This window comes from Sorex fumeus, unplaced genomic scaffold, assembly GCF_029834395.1.
Source record: "Sorex fumeus unplaced genomic scaffold, SorFum_2.1 ptg000078l, whole genome shotgun sequence".
Lineage (NCBI taxonomy): Eukaryota > Metazoa > Chordata > Mammalia > Eulipotyphla > Soricidae > Sorex > Sorex fumeus.
The window spans coordinates 2,865,051-2,890,025 of record NW_026606135.1 but is presented as its reverse complement, the minus strand read 5'-3'; the positions used below and the strand labels follow the sequence as shown (position 1 = coordinate 2,890,025).

General features: G+C 49.9%; 1 protein-coding gene across 3 annotated transcripts in view; it reads right to left on the bottom strand.

Annotated features, from left to right (window-relative positions):
• The window catches only part of LDB3 (LIM domain binding 3), a 72,885-nt gene that overhangs the window by 10,714 nt on the left and 37,196 nt on the right, over nucleotides 1–24,975 (bottom strand). For all 3 annotated transcript variants that reach the window (XM_056130473.1, XM_056130475.1, XM_056130472.1), the window contains 5 exons: nucleotides 21,051–21,218; nucleotides 17,790–17,908; nucleotides 8,534–9,011; nucleotides 6,795–6,975; nucleotides 6,439–6,559 (listed from right to left, as the gene is read on the bottom strand). In XM_056130473.1, the coding sequence (XP_055986448.1) occupies nucleotides 6,439–6,559; nucleotides 6,795–6,975; nucleotides 8,534–9,011; nucleotides 17,790–17,908; nucleotides 21,051–21,218 (1,067 nt within the window). The remainder of the gene's footprint in view (nucleotides 1–6,438; nucleotides 6,560–6,794; nucleotides 6,976–8,533; nucleotides 9,012–17,789; nucleotides 17,909–21,050; nucleotides 21,219–24,975) is intronic.

Sequence of the window (24,975 nt, the reverse complement as noted above, 5' to 3'; positions counted from 1 at the left end):
GGCAATAATTCTGCTGCAATCATGGTTAAGCACTTCCTGATTTTCTTATTCTTCTATAAAAGCCTTTTACAATTCCCCCAGAGCTGTGCTTGTCCGGCCATAGCTCTGCCTTACTTAGATTTTTCTTTATATTTAAAAGAATTTTTTTTTTAATTTTTTGGCTTTTTGGGTCACACCTGGTAATACTCAGGTGTTAATCTTGGGTCTGCACTCAGGAATTACTCCTGGCAGTGCTCAAGGGGCCATATGAGATGCTGGGGCTCAAACCTTGGTCAGTGGTGTACAAGGCAAACACCCTACCCCTGTGCTATTGCTCCAGCCCTTACCTGGATTTTTCTTACAATGATTTTCTGGCCACATCTCCTATTGACAGTAATGCCTTTTCTCTTCCTGAGGTGGCATGCTGGGAAGCAATGCGCGATGGTGGTTATGAACTCTCACTTTGAAGAAAGATCTGGTGTCAAATCCCTGCCTTAGCAAAGAATTGTTCAGACCAAGGGCAAGTCACCTTACTTCTCAATTTTCTCACTGAATGGGAATAACTCTAGCATTTAATTTATGGAGTTGTTGTAGAGATTGAATAAAATAATTCATGTGAAATACTTGGCACAAATACTCAGAAAAAATAATATTCTGAAAGTCTTCATGAACAATGATTTGGAGACCACCGCCAGCAGTGATCAGGGGCTGATCCCAGAGATGCTGGGAAGAACCACGAGGTGGCAGATTTCAAACCCAGGGTTTCTGTATGGAAACTCTGGTCCTCTGGGTCATCTTCCTGGCCCCTTTCTTCATAAACAATGAAAGGAGGGCAGAGACGGTGATTGGATTGCCTAATATCTGCCAATCCAGTATCTAAGACTTTTGGACAGTCTTTTGTTTCATCTATGATGATGACTCTGTGAAGGAGCATTATTTATCCTCTTCTCCAAAAGGAGGAAATTGACGGCAGACACTCCATCATACAACTGGTAAGGACTCCAAAGTTCATTTTCTTTCCGTGACTTCATGATGCCCCTGGTTATCTATTTGCCATTGAGCTTTGATAAGCTATATCTTGTGTGTACTTTTTTCCAATGTATGATTTCCCCGCTGGAGTTTAATTATAGTTTGTCATGCAAATACATACATATATATATATATATAAAGTCCATAAATCTTGCCTCTAACAAAACATTTGATTTCTTGAATTGGCAGATATTTTTCATCTCCTGAGACCTGAGAAAACACGGGGGCTAGATCAAGAGATCAAAGGCTGGAGTCCATGCTGTGCAAGCAGGAGGCCAGGTTTGATCCCTGAAAGCACCATCAGAAGTTACCCCCACAAAAAAAAATACAAAAACAATAACAAGATTTTGGGCAGGAGAGATAGTACAGGGATTGAGGCACTTGCTTTTCATGCAGCTAACCTGGTTTTGAATCTTTCACACCACATCTGATCCCTTAGTGTACTGCCAGGAATAACTCCCTGAGGACAGCCCTTGTGCTAACTCTCCTGCCCGGAACTTTAATTTAAAATTTGGTGGTACATGGGGTCAGAAAGATAGTACAACAGGAAAGGTACTTGCCTTGGATGCAGCTGACCTAGGTTGAATTCCCAGCACTACATATAGTCCCCGGAGCAATCAAGAAGTAATCTCTGAAATTAAGTCAGCTTGTTGCTGATAGTTTAACAAGTCTTAGGAAGTTAGCTGAACAGTTCCCGCGGCAAGCACCAAAACCAGACGATATTGATGAAGAGGATGATGATGTTCCAGATCTTGTAGAAAATTTTGATGAGGCATCAAAGAATGAAGCAAACTAAAATCTTTTCTGGTTTTTGGAAGCTGACATGGACTAGATTTAACAAATCAGCTATGTGGTTCCAAAGTTTTACAGACATGGAGAACATCAACTGTTACTAGTTCAGTTATATAAATATTTTGTATATTAAGAATGCTTTTTGTTCACCATTTTTGGTCATTTCATTTTTGAATTTTGCACTTCCTCCCAGGATCTATTCTTTTTTTTTTTTTTGCTTTTTGGGTCACACCCAGCAATGCATAGGGGTTACTCCTGGCTCATGCACTCAGGAATTACCCCTGGAGGTGCCCGGGGGACCATATGGGATGCTGGGAATCAAACCAGGGTCGGCCGCGTGCAAGGCAAACGCCCTACCCACTGTGCTATCATTCCAGCCCTCAGGATCTATTCTTTTGGTCAAAATGTATTGGTGCAGTTGAGGGTGTTTTGATTTTCAACTCTTGTTTTTTTGTTGGGAAATTTTTGGTGTGTGTATGTGTATGTATGCGTGTCGGTATGTATGTAAACAGTGGAAAACAAATTGGAAAACAGTTCTATTTATCCTCCTCCTTCCCCCTAGTAGAAATAAAATAAATCTTTACATTTGTTAAAAAAAAAAAAGAAGTGATCCCTGACCACAGAGCTAAGGAATAAGCCCATGAATATTGCGGGTGTGGCCACAATACTTCCCCCAAACCAGCCCACCAAAAAAATTAAAAGATTTTGGTGGCACAGGTCTGACCTTAATTCATCTTCTTTATTTTTTTTTTTTGGTGGTAACAAAAATCAAACCCAGTGACACTTAAATATTTTATTCTTGTCGTTGCTTTTGGGTCAAATCTGGCTGTGATCCAGTTACTTAGTTCTTGGGGAACATTCCCAGAATTTCTCAGCGTAGATATGGGTCCTGGGAATAGAACCCATGACCTCACATATGCATGATAAGTGCTCTACCACTGAGCCACTTCCCCAGCCTACGAATACATTTTTTAAGTGGTATTTTGTGTGAAAGAGGTAGAATAGCTATTAAGGGCTTGCCTTGCATGCAGCTGACCCAGGTTTAATCCCCAGCACCATATATGGTCTCCTGAATTCTGCCAGAAATGATCTCTGAGCTCCAAGCAGGAGTAAGCTCTAAGCATAATTAGGTATGGTTCCAGAACAACAATAAAGGTGGTATTTTACCCCACTTAATGTACAAAAGATAAATATACCTGTTATTAAATCCAGTTTGTGCATGGGCCTTACCTAACAAGAATAAAATTTAGTTCCTCACATATTTATTCCTTTATGTCTCCTTTATAATGTTCTTTAACTTTCCTATGCCCCAAGTTGAACTAATACCCGGTACTTAATGGATTTGCGAAAGGATTTTCAACCATCAAATCACAGATGCTCAGTGTTGAAAAGGGGCTTAGTGCTTTACTAGAGCAGCAATTCTCAAATGTTAGAAGCACCTGAAAGGTTTGTTGAAACACAAGTTTTGGGCTGGAGAGGGAGCGTTCCAGGCTGGCGTACATGCTTCACATGTAACAGGACCAGGTTCCAAACCAGCCCCACACTGTTCCCTGAGCACTCCTGGGAGTTACCCCCAAGCATCCAGCTAGGAGTAGCCCCCAGTACTGGTGGGTGTGGTCCCCCACCAAAAAGCATTTAAGAAAAGAGAAGGGTATCTTGTCATAAGCACTGGTGAACCTGAGGAACAATATACTGAGTGAAATAACTCAATCACAAAAAGACACATACAACCCGTGTCCACTAATATGAAGTATCTGAAATGATCAGATTCAAAGAACAGAATAGAATGTTTCTAGGAGCTGCTAAGAGAGGGGAAAGTAAGTTGCTGAATGAGTATAGAGTTTCACATTGACAAGATTAAAAAGTTCTGGGGCTGGAGTGATAGCACAGCCGGTAGGGCATTTGCCTTGCACGCGGCCGACCCGCGTTCGATTCCCAGCATCCCATATGGTCCCCTGAGCACTGCTAGGGGTAATTCCTGAGTGCATGAGCCAGGAGTAACCCCTGTGCATCGCCGGGTATGACTCAAAAAGCAAAAAATAAAAAATAAAAAATAAAAAATAAAAAGTTCTGCGGATATTTTCCCCACAAAAGTGTGAATTTCTAACCCTTCTGAACTGTGTACTTGAAAGTAGCAAAGGTGGACCAGAGAGATAGAACAGTGGTCAAAGCTCTTTTCTATATCAAAGCCAAGCCAGGTGTGTCCCCCAAACAAACAAACCATAAAACATGTTAAGATGATAAATGGTATCATTTGGGGGTTAGGTCACACCTAGCAGTGTGCTCAGGGGCTATTGCTGGCTTAGGAATTACTTCTGGAATTTGCGGGGGTGGGGAGAGGATATACAACATCGGGGATTTGAACCCATATCACAGCCTCAGCAGCCACATGCAAGTCGAGTGTCTTACCTCCCATACTATGTCCCCAGCCCCCACGAGTATCATACTTCATCATGTTCAAGAAGCATACTGAACATCTAAAATTAAAATTTTTGATTTCTGGGGCTGGAGAGATAGTACCACAGGGAGGGCATTTACCTTGCAAATGGACAACCTGGGTCCAACCCCCAGCACCCCACATGGTTCCCAGAGTACTGCCAGGAATGATTGCAGAGTGCAGAGACAAGAGTAACCCCTAAGCATTGCCAGATGTAGCCCCCCAAGAAAACAAAAAAAAAATTTTTTTAAATTTTTGTTCCTAAAAGAAAAGTGAGATTGTAATCAAACAATTCTGGGTCTTGCATTACTTAAGGGAATGCTTTTCAACTATGTTCCTCGGAGAGCTGCGTCTCCTGGAACTGCTGCAGAGAGTTGCACACTCTGCAAGTCACCTCAGGAAGCCTCTGGAAGAAGCAGGAAAGGGGAGGAAACAGAGGCGAGCGCTCACACAGCCTCAGATGGGTCCACGGGGCTCTCAAGTCAGGGCCTGTCAAGACGCCTGGATCTGAGCCACAAATGCTTCTTCACTGTCTTCTCTGAACGGCAGACATGCCTTCCTAGATCTTCTTCCTCAAAACCTCATTGGTTAGGGGCTGGAGAGATAGTACAGTGGCTAGGGCACTTGCCTTGCACATGGCCAACCAGGGTTATATCCCCGGCACCACAGATACACCACTAAAAGTGATCTCTGAGAACAGAGCCTTGAGTAAGTCGAGCACTGAAGGGAACATCCCCAAAATAGTCAAAACAAAAATAAATCTATAATTTGTTGTTGGTGGTGGCAGTTCTAGTGTTGGACCACACTTAGCAGTGCTGAGAGTTACCCCCAGTTCTGTGCCTGGGGGTTGCTCCTGATGATGCCTAAGAGATCATACGCAAAGCCAGAGATGGAACCAAAGCTGGATGCATGCAAGACAAGCACCTTAATTCCTGCACATCCCCTCAAAATACCATTAAAAATATTTTTTAGTGGTTGGAGAGATAGTTCAAAGATTAAGACACTTGCTCTCATGCAGCTGCGGCCATGACTCTGGTTTGAATCCAAATTTTCTCACTGCCAGGAATGGCCCTGAACTATGCAGCCAAGTTCTATAAGTCTTTGTAATCAAATTCACCTCCTGCTGTTTCCTTTCCTACTCGGTGATGATTTTCTAGTTCTATTACCTGAACTTTCCTCCTGTGTCCCCTTTGTTAGAACTCGCCCCACATTCTTCTCTGAAAGAAGCCAGCTACAAATAAGAGTGAGTGATGGCCAGGGAGATGGCTTAAAGCATTGGTGTGTGGTGGGATATGCAGGTTTAATCCCTGGCACCCACTAGACCCCCAGCACCACCAGGACCGGTCCCAGAGTAGTCTCCAGCGCCACTGGGTATGGCTCTGGAAAAAACCAAACAAAAAGAGCAAGTGAATGAATGGAAGCTCCACTCTCTGATAGAGTGCTTGGTCTCTAGAATTCCTACTTCCTAGTCATAGGTCACTATTTCTTCCTCTGAAAAGGAACTTAACAATTAGCATCTTTGAGGCTGGAGAGATAGCACAGCTGGTAGGGCGTTTGCCTTGCATGTAGCCGACCCGGGTTTGATTTCCAGCATCCCATGTGATCCCCTGAGCACCGCCAGGAGTAATTCCTGAGTGCAAAGCCAGGAGTAACCCCTTTGCATCGCCAGGTGTGACCCAAAAAGCAAAAAAAAAAAAAAAAAAAAACCCAATTAGCATCTTGGAGAACAGGCAAACTCTGAATGCAGACAGGGAGTTTGCAGGCCTAAAGAGACATCAAAGTCTGCTACAACCTCACAGGAGCAGAGAAAGGAAATGAGGAATGTGAGGGCCGGAGAAGTTTGATAACTCACTCAAGGTCACAAAGCCAGTCTGAGGCAGTGTCTGGAATGGAGCTAACCATGAAGTCTGGACTGGAGGCCTTTCCAGAAACTGTCCCCAGTTATCCAAATTATACACCACCTAAAAGGGTCCCCAGGTGGTCACAAGACACCAATGCGGAGCCCCTTTATTTGGTGCAGAGTAAGTATCCGAGTAACAGACACCCCCATGGGTGTCTGCTTGCAGGGCTAGCACTTAATCAGCCGGGCACAGAAGCTGAAGGATTTCTTTTGAGTCACATGGTCCCAATTCTGCCATTTGGAGGGTTCCCTCCACGTGAGGGCTGGGAGGGGGCTCTCCTGCAGCACAGAGGGGGCCTACCTTTCTCGCAGTAGGGCTCCCCATCTTCCATGTGGAAGAGGCTGTTCCCAAAGGGCTTCTTGCAGGCCGCACAGACAAAGCAGGTGGTGTGCCAGGTCTGTCTCAGGGCATGCATCACTTCCTGGGGGGGAGGGGGAGCACCTCTCAGGAGGGAGGCAGGAGGCAGACCCTCCCCTCCCTCTGGCTCCCAGTCACCAGGGGACGGGGCAGGAGGGCCCAGGAAGGGGCCTTGGATACACGGAGGAAAGGGGAGGTTGGGCAGAACAGAGAGTCCTACACTGCTCAGTCTTGGGGAGGGCAGAGACTGGTGAATAATGGGCAGAAGATCCGGGAGAGGGACACGGCCATTTACTTACCCCCATGATTTTGGAGTTGCACTTGGCACAGATCGGGGCAAAGAACTGCTCATAGCACCGTTCACAGTACACGTTGTTCTGCTCCTCCACAAAGCACCTGTCTGCCAGCGAGGTCTTGCAATAGGCACAGTTGAACTCCTCTGGGTGCCAGGAACGACCCATGGCTACCAGGAAGGGGCCCCTGGAGACGCAGAGAATAGCACTTAACAGGGTGGCTCTGAAGGTTTCAGACCAGGTATTTTGAGACCTCCCCATCACTGTTTCTATTCTGATCCCCACCCCCTTGATTTCCTTGACTATTCTAATGAAAGGTGGATAAAGTTCCATGCAGAGTGGCCGGAGAGATAGTACAGCACTATAGATCCAAGTTTGATCCCTGACAATCCATGGTTCCCTGAGCCTGGCAGGATTGATCCTGAGCGCAGATCCAGGAGTAAACCTTGAGCATCGTTGAATGTGGCCTCAAAACCAATGTGGGGGTGGGGCAACAAACTCCATGCCGAGTTATGTTCCTAGTTGTTGTGTCTGCTATGGTAAATGGAAGCTGGCCTCAACTGAAAAATCTACCATCAGGAACTCAGGTTAGCCTGTTACCTACTCAGTTGGCTACTTTAAATCAGAAAAACAAGGCAACTGTAAAGGTCCTGGTGGTTAACATTTACTACATGCTGAGCTCTGTGCCAGGCATCATTCAAGAAAAAAAATCAACTTTCCTAACTCTCCCAAAAAAACTATAAAGTGGGGATTGTTATGAACTTCATTTTCAAAGAAGAAATCAGACACCAAGAAGTTAGGTCAGAGAGCTAAATGGTGGATCAGTACACACCTGGGTCATCTTGTTCCAGATTAGGAATTAGAACAGTGGGATGATAAGGAAACGTTTTGGTTTTTACTAAGATTTGTGGTGGATCTTGGACCACACCTGACAGTGCTCAGGAATCATTCCTGTCAGGATCCGGGACCCCCATGCGGTTGTGGGGATCGAACCAATGTTGACTGTGTGCAAGGTAAACACCTAAACCCTCATACTATCTCTCTGTCCCAAATAGAAAAAAATTTAATTTTCACTTTTCTGAATTTTCTAATTCTTCTCTAAGTGTTATTTTCTTTTCAAATAAAAGTGTTTTTTTAATATATTTTCAAATAAAAAGATTTTAAATGCACACACACACATTCACTCCCTTAAGTTTCTCCCCCCATACACACACAAACATACTATTCAAATGAGCACTGCCAAAGATCCCTGGCCTCCAAGCATGAAATAACTTGTTTTCATTTCAGTGTGGCAGATGCCCACCCAAGCTGAAGCAGCACAGAGCCTGTTTCTGAAAAGATCTAGAAGTAACTCAAAAGGGAGGAAGCTGAGTCAAACCAGCACTGCTAGCCAGCTTGCAACATGCCAGCAAGGCCTGTGATTCCCAGAACCTGGCCTGAACCCAAGAGGGAGGCTCTGGTACCAGGCAACTCGCTGGAACTTACCCACTTACCTCATGGAATCCTCCCTGCTCCGCAGGGAAGTGGGTGTCACAGAGGTGGGGAAACTGCTACTCCCAGAGGGTAGACCAGATGGCCAGCCAGAGGGCCGGGAAACTGCCCTGCAAGCCTCCCCACTTTTTTCCCACGTACCTGTCCTTCCAGGTCCCCCACACCCTTGCACCCCTCCACCTCACCAGGGCTCTGCCCATAGAGAATCCTTGCAACCCCCTGCATCCCTCCCTCCCCCATGACAGGAATCCTACCGGATGATGTTGTTGCAGTGGCCACAGAGTGGGGTCCGGCTGCTGGCTGGGAAGCGCTCAGCCCTCTGAACGATGCCCCTGGCCAGGGGGGCACCTGTTGGGGTGTAGCCCGGGCCCGCTCGAGGCAAGGTCTGCTTGCTGATGGTGGTGGTACCCTTGCCAGGGGCAAACTTCTGAGAGAAGCTGTCGTCTGTCACCCATGGGGGGCGGCTGGCAGGCTCCGCAGGGCCCCCCCCATAGGTAGGTGTGGGGTTATAGCTGGGGGCTGGGGAAGGGGCATAGGTGGGGGCTGGCGAGGGGGCATAGGTGGGGGCTGGGGAAGGGGAGTAGGTGGGGGCTGGCGAAGGGGTATAGGCGGGTGCTGGGGAGGGGGAGTAGGTGGGGGCAGGTGAGGGGGTGTAGGCAGGAGCAGGAGAGGGGGTGTAGGAAGTTGGGCTGTAATTGGCCCCTGGGGATGGGCTGTAGGTAGATGCAGGCACTGCAAGCCAAAAACACCCAAAGGAAATCATGTTAGAAATTCATTTCCCCGAGCGCCCCCACCGCCCTGGCAGAGAACTATCAAAGGAGCCTTGACTCTTAAAGTAGTACAGTTCCAATCTTTACATGAGACAAGTCACTGGACTTGTTGATACTCCAGATCTGAATTGTTTTGTTTTGTTGGGGAGTCACACCTGGGGGTGTTCAGGGTCTATTCCTGGAGTGTTACTTGGAAGAGAGAGGAGAGTGTTGGGCAGGCGGGGGGCACTCCTCAGAGTGCTTGCGGGACCATGCGGTCTCAGGGATTGAGCCTGGGGTTCTCAATGCAGGGTATGTGCTCCGGTCCTTTGAGCTGTCGCTAAAGGAGTGGAGGGAGATAAAGAACCATTGGAGCAGAGCTCTGCAATCCAGAGCTTGGGGGAGAGCTCACGGAGGGATTCGGCTATAAATACCTGTAGCTGTGTGGGATACGGCTCTCTGGGCCTTGGTTGCCTGCAGGACACTGGGAGGTGTGAGGAACTTGTGGGGAGGACCCCAGGGTGTCCCCAAAGTTCACGCCTGTGTTCCCTGGGTTGGGAGTGGCCAGCTGGGCCTTTACTGGAAGATGCTTTCAGTTGCACTCTGACCAGTGATCTGCTATGTGCAATGCTTAACTGCATGCACTCGCTGAACCTGAACCAAGTCCAGCCTCTGGGACAAAGAGGCATTTCCAGGCTCAGATTTGGGGCTTACTGACAATTGTTTTCTTGAAAAACAGCTGGCTTGGAGAGGAATTCCATCCTGGCTTGATTGGAGTAGGGGGTCTTGAGGGAATCATTCCGAGTAGGCAGAGATGCTAGGGTGACAGAGCCCAGGGCTAGCTACTGTCTCTTGGTTTGTGGCTACCATGGGGGAATCCTGCTCCCACAGACCCGATTGCAGTCGAAAGTGGGGATGTGTGAGATTGAGCTTAACAAGGAAGTTTAGGAGTAGGGGAGAAGGCCCTACCCCACTTCCGGCACCCCCTTCCAGCTCTCTGAAAGCAACATTTTTTCCAAAGAAGACATACAGATGTCTCACAGACACAAGGGAAATTCTCAACCTCCCTTACTAGGAAAATGTACATAAAACCATAATGAAATATCACTGCTCACCAATGAAAATGACCTAGATCTAAACTGGGGAAGAAAATGTTGGTGAGGGTACAGAGAAAAAGGAACTCATGCGATGTTGGGGAAAATATCAATTGAGTCTAAGCTTCTATGCTAAATAGTATGCAGATTCCTAAAAAACTAAAATCGGAGCCAGGGATGTGGCCCAAGGGATAGAGCACATGCCTCAAAGTGAAAAGCCATGGGTTCAATCCCCAACACCACCTCCCCCAAACACCTGACCTCTTTCCCTCCCAAGCACACACTCTCAACACTGCCAGATGTGGCCTCCACAAAATAATTATTTTAAAAAATGGGTCCATGTCTCATACACGTATGAGCCACTGGATTTTATTCCCAGCATCGTCAAAACAGCAAAAATGAGCATCTAAAAGTGGAAGTATCATGTAATTCTTAATACCATTTTATAGCATTTATGTGAAGGGTATGGAAACACAAATTTGAAAGAATATTTGCACCTCCATTTTTTAAAATGTAGGAGTACCGATATTTATTCAGCCACTGATTAGCTGATTGAATTTGCACCTCCATTTTTAACAACATTATTCACAATAGCCAAAGCACCATAACAATCTAACTGTCCATCAATAGATGACTGGATAAAGAAGCTATGGTATATATCTGTCACTGTCACTGTCACTGTCCTCCTGTTGTTCATCGATTTGCTCAAGCGGGCCCAGTAACATCTCCATTTTGAGACTTGTTACTGTGTTTGGCATATTGAATACATCACGGGTAGCTTGCCAGGCTTTGCCGTGTGGGCAAGATACTCTTAGTAGTTTGCCGGGCTCTCTGAGAGGGGCGGAGGAATCAAACCCGACTTGGCTGGGCTGGTTGCACGCGAGGCAAACACCCTACCGCAGGTATATATCTATGCAGTGGAATACTACTCAGTTATTTAAATAAAAAAAAAAACATGAAATAGCCCGAAACTCTCCCCTTTCCTTGAAAACAGAAGAAAGAAAAAAGTACCCCAAAATAATGAGATGCCCTTGGAGATAACACATATGAAATTTTGAAATTTGAGGTGATTCTGCTAAGCAAAATGAGTTAGGAAGTAAAAGATAAAATCTTTTTTATGTGAAATATAGATAGTCAAGCAACCAAACTGGCAAAACACCATAAAAATAGTTCTTAGACTCTGAAAATTAGGGTGGTTACCAGAGGTACAGGGAAAGGGACGTGAGAGCTATAAGTAAGGGGGGGGGTGCATTTTGATGGTGAGATGACACCGGAACGTTGGTGGCTGGATATGGTAAAACATAATGTATCAAAGTACAAAGCTCTATTTTGACTTTTGACAGTAGCACCAAAGAACTAGTACAGTGGCTAAGGCACTTGCCTGACACACAGTGACCTGGATTTGATTCCTGGTACCCTATGTGGCCCCCAAAACAAATTCAGGACTTATCCCTGAGCACAGAGCCAGGAGTAAGTCCTTAGCATCTACAGGTCACTGTCACTGTAACTGTCCTCCTATTCAATGATTTGCTCTAGCAGGTCCAGTAACGTCTCCATTGTGAGATTTGTTACTGTGTTTGACATATCAAATACGTCACTAGTAGCTTGCCAGGTTTTGCCGTGCAGGTGAGATACTCTCAGTAGCTTGCCAGGCTCTCTGAGAGGGGCAGAGGAATCGAACCCGGGTCGGCCCTGTCAGGCGCGTGCAAGGCAAACGCCCTACCCGCTGTGCTATCACTCCAGCCCAGCATCTACAGGTATGGCCTGAAAACAAAGAAATTTGATAGTACTAGCAATTCGACAACAGCTAGTTATTACTTGATTTTAAAAATTAATCCATTGAGAAAAAGAACAAGGGCCAGAGTGACACTACAGTGTATAAGGCATTTGCCTTGCATGCACTCGGCCAAGTTTGACCCCCAGTTTCCCATGTCCCAAGCACTGCCGGGAGGAACTCCTGAATGCAGAGCCAGGAGTAACCCCTGAGCTTGTTGTGTATCCCACAAAAACCAAAAACGAAAAACAGAAAACAGCAGCATTGGATAGCACCCCATATAGTCCCCTGTGCACTGCCAAGAGTGATCCCTAAGCCAGAGTGAGGAGTAACCCTTGAGCATTGCCAGGTGTGGCCCCAAAACTAAAAAACAAAAGAATGGAAGTCCTTCTATTTCTGGGATATCTAACAGGTAGCTCTAGTGACCATAAAGCACTTGCAACGTGGATTGATTAAATTTTGAAGATTGAGTACAAGAATGTGGCACATCTCATTAAGAATGAGATTGCTTGGGCTATATATTGAAATCTCTTGAATATAGTGAGTTAAGTAGCAGATACTAAATGGATTTCACCTGCTCCCTTCGAAATTTAAAGATGCGACTACTTGAAAATTTATTGTGACTGGATTGCACCGCCCTCATCAAAACATGGGCTCCCAAGAGGCTTTTACTTTACTCCCAAAGCCGGACCGTTGATGGGTATTATTTCATTTAATATTTGCTGCAACCCACTTGAGGCAGGTATTATTCTCCAAAGGAGAAATTGAGGCTTGGGAAACATGCGCCGGGCTTAAAAATCACGGAGCTGGTGAACTGGCTGGCAGAAACCCGAGTTCAAGCCATCCATCGGCTTCAACCCTCTTGCTTCTAGCCACTCCCTAAGGCAGCAAAACAGGCTTTAGCACGCCCCTTCCAAATGGGGCCTTTGCCCAGTTTTGCCCGCCTCCTTCAGCAATACTAACATTCCCGGTGCCTGGCAGACGTTCGCCCTCCTCCCCGCCAAGGCCTTGCAGACGCCCCGGCCCACCCACCTTTATGGAAGGTGCTGAAAAGCTGAGGTCTGCACACACAGGGGGGCGACGGTGGGGGGGGGGGGGGGGGAGATGGGGTGGGCAGTAAGACCAGAATCGGGTTTGGCTGTTCCCCAGCGCGGGGTCGCAGTCGAGCCGAAGCTAGGGATTCTGTGTTGCAGGAGGTGCGACCCTCGCGACGACCCTCTGGCAGGAGGCCCCTGCACCCCTTAGTCCCGGTGAGGGGGGGCTGTGTGTGTGTGTGTGTGTGTGTGTGTGTGTGTGTGTGTGTGTCCTGCACCGCCCCCTCCCCCGGGACGAGCCTGGAGAGAGATTTGACCCCCACCCTCCCCCCACCCCCATCTCCCAGCCCCCGGGGCTGTTGCTATTTTTGCGTGACGGAATTAAGCCTGTCCAAATTAGAAGGTGATATTTCATCTCTAATGGGCCGAGTTCAAAAGGCCCCTATCGCACTCGGCTGCCTCGGGAATGTGTAATTAAACAAGGTGATTTCTGACTCATTCCACATCGGGCCTGGCTCCCCCAGCCCCTCCCCTCGCGCGCCCGGCCCCGCTTGGGGTGCCTCTCCCTCCGCCCAGGCCACATCAGTCCGGGTCTCCGCCCGGCCCTGGGGGTGCGTGCGTGTGTGTGTGTGTGTGTGTGTGTGTAGGGGGGTGGGCACATCAGTATGGGTCTCTGCCCGGTCCTAGGGGTGCGGATGAGTGTGTGTGTGTGTGTGTGTGTGTGTGTGTGTGTGTGTGTGTGTAGGGGGGTGGGCACATCAGTCCTGGTCTCCGCCCGGCCCTGGGGGTGCGTGTGTGTGTGTGTGTAGGGGGTGGGCACATCAGTACGGGTCTCTGCCCGGTCCTGGGGGTGCGGATGAGTGTGTGTGTGTGTGTGTGTGTGTGTGTGTGTGTGTGTGTGTATGTGTAGGGGGGGTGGGCACATCAGTCCGGGTCTCCGCCCGGCCCTGGGGGTGCGTGTGTGAGTGTGTGTGTGTGTGGTGTGTGTAGGGCGTGAGGGGGGGGCAGGTGACCCCGAGAACCGGCGCCAGCGATCAGATCCTGGCAGCGGGGCTGCAACCCGGCCCGGGGTCTGCAGCGTCGAGGGGGAGAACCGAGGGCCGCTTCTCGCCGCCGCCTCCCCCTCCCCTCCCGGGGCCCCACCCAGCCTCCGGGCCACCCGGGGAGAGGCTGGAGGCACGCCCGGCCGCTTGCTCCCCGCCGGCCAGGAGTGAGTTAACGTCTGCACCGCCTGGGAACACGGCGCAGGCACGTCTCGCGCGTCGGGGCCGCAGCCCGGGTGCGGGAAGAAGGGGGTGGGGTGGGAGGGGTGGGGAGGTGTCCCGGGCTCGTGCTGCCTCCTGGCGGGTCAACCGAGAAGTGTCGGGCGGCGGAGCTGGGAAGCACAACCCCCGCAAACATACACACACACACCCATCACACCCAACACACACACACACACACATACACACCCATCACACTCAACACACACATATACATACAACCATCACACCCAACACACACATGCACCTCTCTCTCTCTCTCTCTCTCACACACACACACACACACACACACACACACACACACACACCAGCACCCGCCCCGGACCCGCCCCGGAAGGTGCCCGGAAGGATCCGCCTAGGCGGGGCGTCCGCCGGGACGGAAGTTGTGGCTCTCCGTGTCGCGGTAGAGATTTCGTCGTGCCAGCTCCTTACCCTCTTCCCTCTTTTCAAGCGTTTTGTTTGTTGGTGTGTGTTTGTTTCTGTTTGGGGAGCCCCTCTGAGCGCGCCCGGCCCAGCTGTGCAGTCTCCGGCCCCTCCCACCCCGGGCACTCCAGCTTCCTGAGCTCTTTCCATCCTTTGCAACCTCCGGCTTCCGGGGAGGTTTCACCTTTGCCAATTGCTCCTGATTGCGCCCCTATCCTGGGGCTCTGTGACCTCAGGACATCAGGTCGTCGCAGCAGAGGGACCGAGGAGGGCACCTCCTGGGCTAGGAGCTTTGCTTGGTCCCCCAGAACAAAGATAGTCAGGTGCCCGCGAGGGAGAGGAAAGATTTCTAGTTACAACAACCTCTGGCATAGAAGGGTCTGTAGAAGGGTCTGTCTGCCTTTAATCAAAAGGGGGCTAGTCCTGACTCTTCTGCCCTGCACATCAAATCAAATTTCCCCCCAAAGAGAAGGCCCTTCCAACAGATGACTGGTTAAAGAAACCTTGGTACATCTACACAATGGAGTACTATGTAGCTGTTAGAAAAGATGAAGTCATGAAATTTACATACAAGTGGTACAATATGGAAAGTATCATGCTAAGCGAAATGAGTCAGAAAGAGAGGGATAGACATAGAAAGATCGCATTCATCTGGGGGATATAAAGTAACAAAGTATGAGATTAATACCCAAGAATAGCTGAGATCAACACCAGGAGGATTACTCCATAGCTTAGAGGCCAGCCGGGCATTCTAGGGGAAAGGGCAGCTCAGATAGAGAAGGGAGCACCAAATAAAGGGTGTTTGGAGGATCCTCCCAGGAGGGGAGATGCATGTCGAAAGTAGACTATGGACTGAACATGTTTGCCACTCAATGCCTCTTTTGCAGACCACAACACCCAAAAGGAGAGAGAGAACACAGGGGATTGCCCTGCCACAGAGGCAGGGTGAGATGGGAGGGATGGGGGTGGGAGGGATTTTATCCATGGTGGTGTAAAATGGGCACTGGTGGAGGGATGGGTATCTGATCATTGTATAATCGAAACCCAAGCACAAAAAATTGTAAATCTACAACTGTACCTCATGGTGTTTCACTAAAAAAAAATAATAATAATAATAAAAAAAAAGAGAAGACCCTTCCTGAGTCCCGTTCCTGCCTTGGTTGTTCTGTTTTTGTTTGGGAACCACACAAAACAGCGCTCAGGGATCACTCTGCCAGCACCTAACCTGCTGCACTTTGTCTCCAGTGTTATGTCGCTTGTTCTCCAGCCACAGTGAAATTCCTCATTTCTCCCTAACTTGACATGTTTCTGAGGCCGTGGCTGCTTGTCCAAGTCTCTCATGTGACAATAGATTCCTCATTCCCTGCGGTAGAATTAGCTGCCTCGTTCTTTCCGAACCAGTGACTAGCTGAAACTGCATCAGTTTTGCCACATGAAAAAAAAAATGGGCCTGTATGTAACAAATGAGGGGTGAGGGTACTTGGGTCCTGGGGAGAATAGTTTCTAATACTGTTTGTTCTGACCGTAGACTTGCAACACCAATTCCATTACATTCAAGAAAGCTGGTAAAGAACAGTAGTCTGAAAATACAATTTCTTCTTTTTGCTTTTTTTTTATGGGGGGTCACACCTGGTGATGCTCTGGGGTTACTGCTGACTCTGAACTCAGAAATTTTCCTGGCAACTCAGAAATTATTCCTGGCGGTGCACTGGGGACCATATGGGGTGCCAGGGATCGGACCTGAATTAGCCACCAAAAGCACAACAATTTCGAGGGCAAGCTGGTGTCTGCCTCATGTCTGATCTCACCCACCAATGGAAGGAGCAGCACTGGGGACCCTGGTGATGTTAGTCCTGAGACTTGGACCACCAGAGAGCATAGCTCACAGCTCCTCCATGCCCACCCCACAGATTGCTTTCCTCACGGTACTCATTCCTGACATTCTTTCACTACTTGTTCACTTCTTTCACTACTGTTCTGGGCAGCTTCTCGGTGCCAGGGTTGAGGCAGGGGCTGGGGATACAATAGAAAAAAGTCTCCAACACTCTGCCCTCGTGGAATTCAGAGACACAATCCAGTGGGAAGGAGGGGATGGTGATATCAGCACCCAGGGTGGGTTCCAGGAGCCCTTGTGTGGATATATTCTGAGGATGAAAAAAAACAAAAAACAAAAAAACCTTCCCTGACCTGGAAAATGTTTACCAGAGAGTCTTTAGCTTCACTAAACAGAGATGGGCAGGTGACAGGTGGAGTGAAAGCCAGTTTGAAAACTGCCTCTCAGGGTCCAGAGTGTTAGTGCTGCAGGTAGGACACGTGCCTTGCATATGCTCAAACTGGGTTCGATTCCCAGCACTCCATACGATTGATTCCTGAGCCCTGCCAGGAATGATCCCTGAGCACTAAGCCAGGATTCAGTCCTGAGCACTGCTGGGTGTGACCTCCCCCAAAACAAACGAACCAACAAACAAACATCAACAAACCAAACTGCCTTTCAGCTCTTGAGAACACATCCAACTTTTCCTCCAAAGGAGGGTCTGAGCCCTTGTCCCTGCAAGGAGGCCCTGGGCAGTGATGAAAGTGTCTACCTGAGAAAATGGCACAGCAGCAGGAAAGCTCCGCCTGCCCTGGCCCCCCCCCCCCCACCCCCACCCCGTGCCTGCCACTCTGCGGCCCACACTCTGTGCATGGAAGTCAAACACCACCTAGCTAAGCAGCTGGTTGGGGACCACACTGAGACCCATAAGCTCTCCCCAGAGCCCACAGCTGCCTGTGCTGTGGCTTAAACGAGACCTAGGCTCCTGGAGAAACAAGCTCCTTTCAGGCTTCTCGACCTTCTCTGCGAGTCTGGAAATCCCCAGCCAGGAATGTTCTTCTCCTATAGAGCTGGAAGGCTCCATCCCTGCCAGGCCTTGCCCACTTATCCTCCCGTGGCCAGCACAGATCCTAGAAGTGTCTGCGCACACATGGGCACACATGCACACAAATGCACACACATGCGCCAACCACACACACACACACACACACACACACATGCACATGCACACGCAGATGATTCTGGCCCAAAGTGGGAGGAAGGCAGGTTCACTCAATAGTAGGACCTCACTGACCCCTGGCCCCCACCAAAGCACCTGCCCCTTCTCTGCAAACAGCCTCCGGGACCACCCTGCCACTCACCTGGCTGGTAGACAGAAGGCCGGATACTGGCAGTTGTGACAACCCGGGGCTTGGGTGCAGGGGCCGCAGGGGCTTCACTGTAGGTCTGAGTGGCCGGTGCTGGAGAGGTCGCCTGGGGCCTGGAACCAAGGGGTAAGAGTTAGCTGCCAGCAGACAGCTCCACCAGGCCCTGAGGCCTGCAGTCACAAGCCGGAGACTCTGGGAGGTAGAAACCTGGAGCGGGTGTCCCTGGGGCACTGCCAGGAGTGTGAAGGAACGACCTCTGAGGATCTTGGGGGCAGCTGAGTCCGGGTGAGTCCAGTTAGAGCTGCAGACGCCTCAGACACGTGTGGGGGAGGGAGGGAAGCCCTGCTAGCTAGGGGGGCAGAAAACTCTTCTCCCCCTGGGAGAGTCTGCCAGGCTGAGGCAGGAGAGAGTGGAGTTGGAGACGGTCGCTTCCTGGCCCTGCAGACCTTCGGGGGCATCTCACGGCCTCAGGCCATCTGCCCTCTTTCCCCTCGATGCAGTTGCAGGAGGGCATAGCAAAGCCTTTGGTTTCTGGGCAGTAATGCTCCGGGGAGGGTTCAAGAGAAACTCGGAGTCTCCCTTCCACTGGGTAAATTGCTAAGACACCTAGAACATCCTGTTCATACTTGTGATCCGGTGACCAGGGGACCCAAAGGGACAGAGTGTGGGGGTGATGTTGAGGAGGGGGAGTGTTCTAGTTCATCGCCCTCAAGGATATCCAGTGATGGACTTCTCTTCTTAAAGAGCTTGGTAGAGAAGACAACCTTATCTCATCCAAAGTTTCCCGATTTCAACTCTGTGTGAGCCACCCAACTCGCCTTTTCTCACTTTCATGAGAGCCGGACAGATAATGCCTTGCAGGTGGCTGACCCTGGTTTGATTTCCAGCACCACTCTGTGTCCGTTCTGTGATCCCCGAGCACAGAGCTAGGGGTGGTCCTGGAGCACTGGTAGGCTTGGCCCTAACCCGCTCCCCAAGCCCTAAATAAAGCTAATGAACCCCTGCAGAACATTCCCTGGTCTATGTCTCTTTCAGATCCCAGTGGAGACCCCATATCCATAGTTAGGGCAAAAGGGGTGATAAAGAAATGAGCCCCCGGATAGGCCACCTTCTTTCTGTCGGCCTTTCCTGCTTGCTTTCCACCAGTAGCCCAACAAACCCACGGCTGGCCCATCCACCCCCTTTGTGACAGATTTGGATGCTAATGAAGCATCTTCCTCTTGGTGGGTCAGGGGGTGGGTAGACCTCACCTAAGAACCCTAAGTGGGATGTGGAGGGCGGGTGTGGTGCCAAGGTTGAAGAGGCCTGGGCCGAGGGTGGCCTTCAGACCTGCCCTGCTAAATGACCTGTGGAGGCTGCCAGCCTCCCCTCCCAGGGCTTGCCTGCCCTTCTCTGTTAATCCCGGCAGGACCAGTGAAATAGGGGAGGCTGTGTTCCTGGGTGACCAGCCTCCCCTGTGGTGAGAAAAGGCCAGAGGTGGCCCCCGAGAAAGATAGCATGTCAGGGATTGGTGTTGGGAGAGGAAGCAGAGGCTTAAGACCTACAGCAAGAATTGTGAGACCCCTGCAGGTCATTTGCCTCCTCCTGGATGCCCTAGCTCTAGCTCCACCTGCTCCCAGCCCACGTGTAGGGAGAGGAGCTAGTCTGGGGCTCCAAGGACTAGGCTAGACTGCCTGGAGGCCACTACATCGGGGGCTTCCCCCATGTAATCTGGGATGCTCATCACCCTCCAGTTTGGTCCTTCGTCCTTCCGCTACACATCTGGCTCCGTCGAAGCGAATCTGGCCTGCTGAGGAAGTGAGGGTGAATTGATGACCCTTGCAGTCTAGGGCAGGAGTCACCCTTGAGTGGGACCAAGTCTGGACTTGGCACCACCTGGGTCACTGTGAGGCCCAGAGTGCAATGTGCCATCCTAGGGTGCTTGGCCCACCTTTTGCCCTGTCTGGGGCTGCTCCGTGAGTGTCAGCCCCATCAGGAGAGGTGTGGCCTCCAGCAAAGCCATGTGAGGATAGTGCAGGGGTGGGTCCTGGGACACTGGCTGGCTCTGACCCCAACACTAGCTTGACTGCACCGTGCAGCTTGGAAACAGCGGGGCACCAGGCCTGTTACCCCACTGCTCTCCGGGATGACCTGCCTGACCTTCTCCTTGAGTACCCTGCCTCCCCCCACACCTTTCTCCCTTCCTTCCCTGACTTGGCAGGTATCATAGTACAGGTAGCAATACAGGTAGCAATACAGTATTCGTGGGTCTTTCTATTGCTAAGTGGTCTGTGAACTCTTTTCCTATCCCGGTCCTATAAAACAGAATTTGCCTTGAACCTCCTGGCAGAGGAGGAAGCACGTTTGGAGAAATTAAATTTATTTTTTGGTTTGGGGGCCATACCCTTTAATCACTTTCTCTGCCAGGTGTGGGGGAGCCTCCCAAGCACCACTCAGGAGGTCTGGGGGTCACTTTTGGTGATGGGTGATACTCACCCAGCTGGACTGAACAATTACGCACTCAGCCTGGGGATGTGCCATTGTTTGGCCTAGGGATCAACCACACGTGAGTCAGGTGTCTTAGGGCTGCATCCTGCAGTCCTTGGGGAGTCCAATTGGCATCAGGGATCAAAATCAGGCTCTTGATTTGCAGGACATGTGACCCAAACCCCTGAGCTATCTCCCTGGCCCTTTACTCACTTTCTGAAGATTACTGACAGTATATTTCAAGTCCACTGCACTGCAGTCAGCATGTTCCTCCCTTAGAGGAGGAGAGGGTAGAGGGTTGGGGGCACTCATGTGTGAACTCTGCCCCACGACCTGCCATTCCTAGGTCCATGCCCTTCTTCATGGAGAACTCCTTGACTTCTTCAGTATGCAGGGATGCACCCTGGTCCAAGTGCCAGAAAAATAGACATAGTCTCCCTTTGTGTGCATGTCTGCGTGCGCGCGCGCGTGTGTGTGTGTGTGTGTGTGTGTGTGACTTTAACCTCTCTCACTAGAACATGTAGCTCTGAGGAGGATCACACGCCCTGTGCTCCCTAGAAATATACCCCTACGTTCCCTGCCCCCGTGTGCTCCCTGGAAATGCACCCCCATGTCCGTTGCCCCTTGAGCAGCACACAATGCTAGCTTGGCTTGTCAGGACCCCCAGCGTCCTCTAGCCACCTTGGATGGGCCTCTGGAGGGCCGGATGCAGCTGCCAGCAGATGCACTCAGGCGAGGGTCTCTCCTGCTCCTCTTAGCCGCAATCAGGCCAGCATGGCGGGCAGTTACCTGGGACTCTCCGCACGGCTTGAGGCAGGGGCTGCAGCAGAGGCAGTAGCAGCAGCCAGGGGCGGCGAGGTTGCACTGGGAGAGGCAGCAGCGGGCGACTGGGCAGAAGCGGGCAACAGCGGGGTGGCGGCCTGGCTGGTACACACTGGAGCATGCTCAATGGGGGTGCTGATGAGGCGGGACGGAGAAAGAAACAGGTCAAGACGGGCCTCTCCAAGGAATGGCCCCAGGCTCAGAAAAAGAGCCCTCTATTTTATTTTATGGTTTAGTTTTTGGTTTGGGGGCCATACCCAGTGGTGCTCAGGGGTTACTCCTGGTGCATTGCTTGGGTATACCACGTGGGAGCACCCCCTGAGCAAGACACCAGGGTTTGGCCCATGAGCACCACTAGGATTCCCCAAGCCTCCAATAAAATATAAAATAAAAGCTAGCTCAAAGGTCCAGTGCACAAGCCTCCCATGGAGGAGGCCTTGCTGCCATCCCTGGCACCTTGCAGGGAAGGAGCCCTCTAGGGCACTAGGAGGGAAGGGCTCAAACTATAGCAGCTCACCCTAACATCAGAAATATTCTCCAGACTGACAGAAGCTCCCATATGCTTTCTTGTGTATATTCTCAGTTTTCTTTATCTGCATCTATTGTGAAAATCCACAATGACTGGAGAAATAGTATAGCGGGTAAAGTGCTTTCCTTGTACACAGCTGACCTGGGTTCAATCCCTGGCATCTCGTATGGTCATCTGAGCACCTCCAGGAGCTATGTCTGACAACAGTAAATCTTAAGCACTGCCAGACATCGGTCAAATGCCCAAAACAACAGACCCCAGAGTGAAGAGAAGATAAGTCGAATTATCAACCAAGGTTCTAGTGAAAGCCAGGGTAAGATATTTATGGGACACAGACTTGGGAATTATGAGCATCTGGGCTCAGAGCTTCAAAGTTCTTGTTGACAGCTGCAAATACTGTCTTTGAAATGAAGATGAAAGCAACATGCCAGGAAAGATCTCGGCAAGCAGGACCAGGAAAGGGATTTGAGAAGAGTCAGTGTTGCCTTTGTTTTGGGTAAACCCTGGGGTAGTGTCAGGACCCCAGGATTCCCCATGCCCACAGAGAAGGGACAGGCAGACCTGAGGGAGACCATCATATCCGATATCCACCTCCCAGCCCCATCACCAAAAGGAATACAGGTACAGCCCTGTCATCAGCATCTGCTCATCTGTGATCGGGAACAAGGTGATGGCTGCTCCACCAGTAAGGACCAGAGTCACAGCTACGATGAAGGGATACCCCACACAAGCAGGCACTGGCTAGACCATGACTGAGGACCAGGAGCTACAGCCCCAGTCTCTAAGCACCTCTCCTCCAGACACCCCGCCGGGCAAGTGAGGCCCATGAGAACCTGAATCAAGGGGCTTGCCATCTGCCCCCTGTGATGTAGTCAGCAAATGGAAGTTAAATTGGGTGGAGGAGCACAGAAATGCACATTCTTGACTCCTTTGGGTCATTGAGTTAAGATCTGGATTCGCAGCAACGGCAGCAGGTTATCGCAACTCTTACGCGTGGGAAGGGCTTTTCCCAGAAGGTGGAATTCATTTCCTGGCTGTGTTCCATGTGCCAGGCATCTGTCTTTAATTCCTCTGTGTGGGTATTCTCTTTTATCTACTAGAGGACAGGATGGAGAGACAGCAATTGCTCAAGCTCTTGAGATTGATCTGTAGTGATAGCAGGAGCTGACTCGAGACTGCAGGGGCGTTTGGATTTGAAGCCGGAACCCATTTTCAAATAGTCTCCCAGGGAGGAGGAAAGAAACGTCTCTGATGAGTCAAGAAGAATCTTCCCCCAACAAAAAGCATTTATCCCTACTTGATAAAACTAGACCAGTGGTCTCCCCTCTACGAGAGCTCACCACACACCACGCCTAGTGCGCACAGCTGTGCACCTGATGTCGCAACACATCTGATGTTTTCCACCTCCCAGGTGCCTGGTATCGTGATCATCATTTCACAGATGCAGAGCAGGAGTTCTAGAGATAATCAGTCTCTACTGAAACATCACACAGCTGCTGATGGGTGTGAACTGAGACGGGTGTGAACCCTAATCACCGCCACGCTTCTCGGATTCTGACATGCAGATGCACTTGCCTGGGAATTTTGCTCAAATGCGGCTTGGAAGATTTGTTCAGTAGCTTTGTAGTGGGGCTGAGTATCTGTATATACTAGCTAGAGCTGGGAGTGGGACACAGGAAAATTCACCATCTATTGCAGAACTTGGGTAGCAGACATACACATATCTGTATATATATATATATATATATATAGAGAGAGAGAGAGAGAGAGAGAGAGAGAGAGAAAGAAATGCTTATGGGGATCAAACCCTGAACCCAGTAAGACATGTGCTTCACCATTGTGCTCTGCTCTGCACCACCCTGGCCTCCGAGCCTACGTTTTTCACAGGTTTCCAAGAAATGCTGATGTGCTTGTCTGAGGACCACACTTGGAAGTGCAAGGTTTCACAAAGGCTAGGAGCAGGAGACAAGTGAACCACAAACTGTTTGGCAGCACCTCCCTGAATTGCTCTCCTCCAACTGGTGAGGTCTGAGGGAGAGAAGGAAGCTCATGCAGAGAAGTAGCTGTGGAACTTGATGCCATATGCCTGAGCTGGCTGCCCAGACCCACCCCACAGTGTGGGTAGGTGTGGCAGGCTCAGGCTGAACACAGGACACCTGGTTTCTTTTACCTGCTTCTCCCTGACCTTACTGTATGTTTCCAGTGGGTCTCCGAGCCCAGGAAGGCTGTAAACGTCCATGCTGAGTTTAGTGCTCTGCAGGACTAAGAAACAAACAGCTCTACTGCACTCTTGCCTTCAGTCTCATCAGAGCAGCTGGCCGGCTCTCCCTATACTAGCACCAAGTGATCCTGGTCTGGGGATCAGGGGTGAAGCTAGAGCTGGGAGTGGGATACAGGAAAATTCACCATCTATTGTAGAACTTGGGTAGCAGACATACACATGAGTCCGCTGCTTAGGGTTCCTGTTGGGTGGAGCCCCTTTGTCTGCAGATACTAGGCACCCAGGGTGAAGATGAGGTAGGAGGAGAATTAAGCAGCATCCTGATTAGGATCTTAGATTATTGTCCAGGTCAGTACTGGTCCTGTCTGAAGTTCCACAAACCCCCAAAAGCCCTAAGTAAGGGGTATCACAGAGCAACTAAGGTATAGAACTTATGTAGCTCTGGCTTCAGCCCTAAAGATGGTACTCGTGAGCTCACCCCACCTATCTAAGACTCCATAGCTGTCTCCTACCTTGGTTCTAATCCACTTTAAGTACCTAAGCAAGAACCATACCAAACCAAACCAATGATACTCGTATATGCAAGGCTGCCTGGGGAGGGAGAAAAGACAGGCTGCAATCCTTTTCAGATCATCTCTTCCCTCAGCCCAGCTGGCATTGAAGGTCCATCAGTAGGCTCAGCTCTGGTATGGTGGCTCTTGGTAGAAGGCAAGGTGGGACCCGGTTGATGTCCTTTGGTCTGGAAGGGAGGGGGATGGTATTGGTGTTCTTCTGCATCTTGAGGTTTTGTGATCTTTGGGTTCAGAATGAAACTGTTGATACGGTGCGGGTATTGTTACTGATGGTATTGAGAGCAATTGCTATGATGGCATTGTATTAGTTAAGAGAATGGAATATTAACACCTCTTTTGATTGGGTGATGGCAGCATACCAGTCTGACGGTCAGGAACTCATTCACGCTGCTTCCCACCTCGCTGGTAATTATTGCTCATGGCAGCCCTGACCACGTCAAGCACAGCAAGAATGCTTTGCTGCACAATTCCAGGGATGCACCGACAGTGTTGCCTATGCTAATGACTCCACTGAGAACTTGGAAGGCTTAGAATATCCACAGGTTAGTGTGAGAACGGCGCCCTGAAACC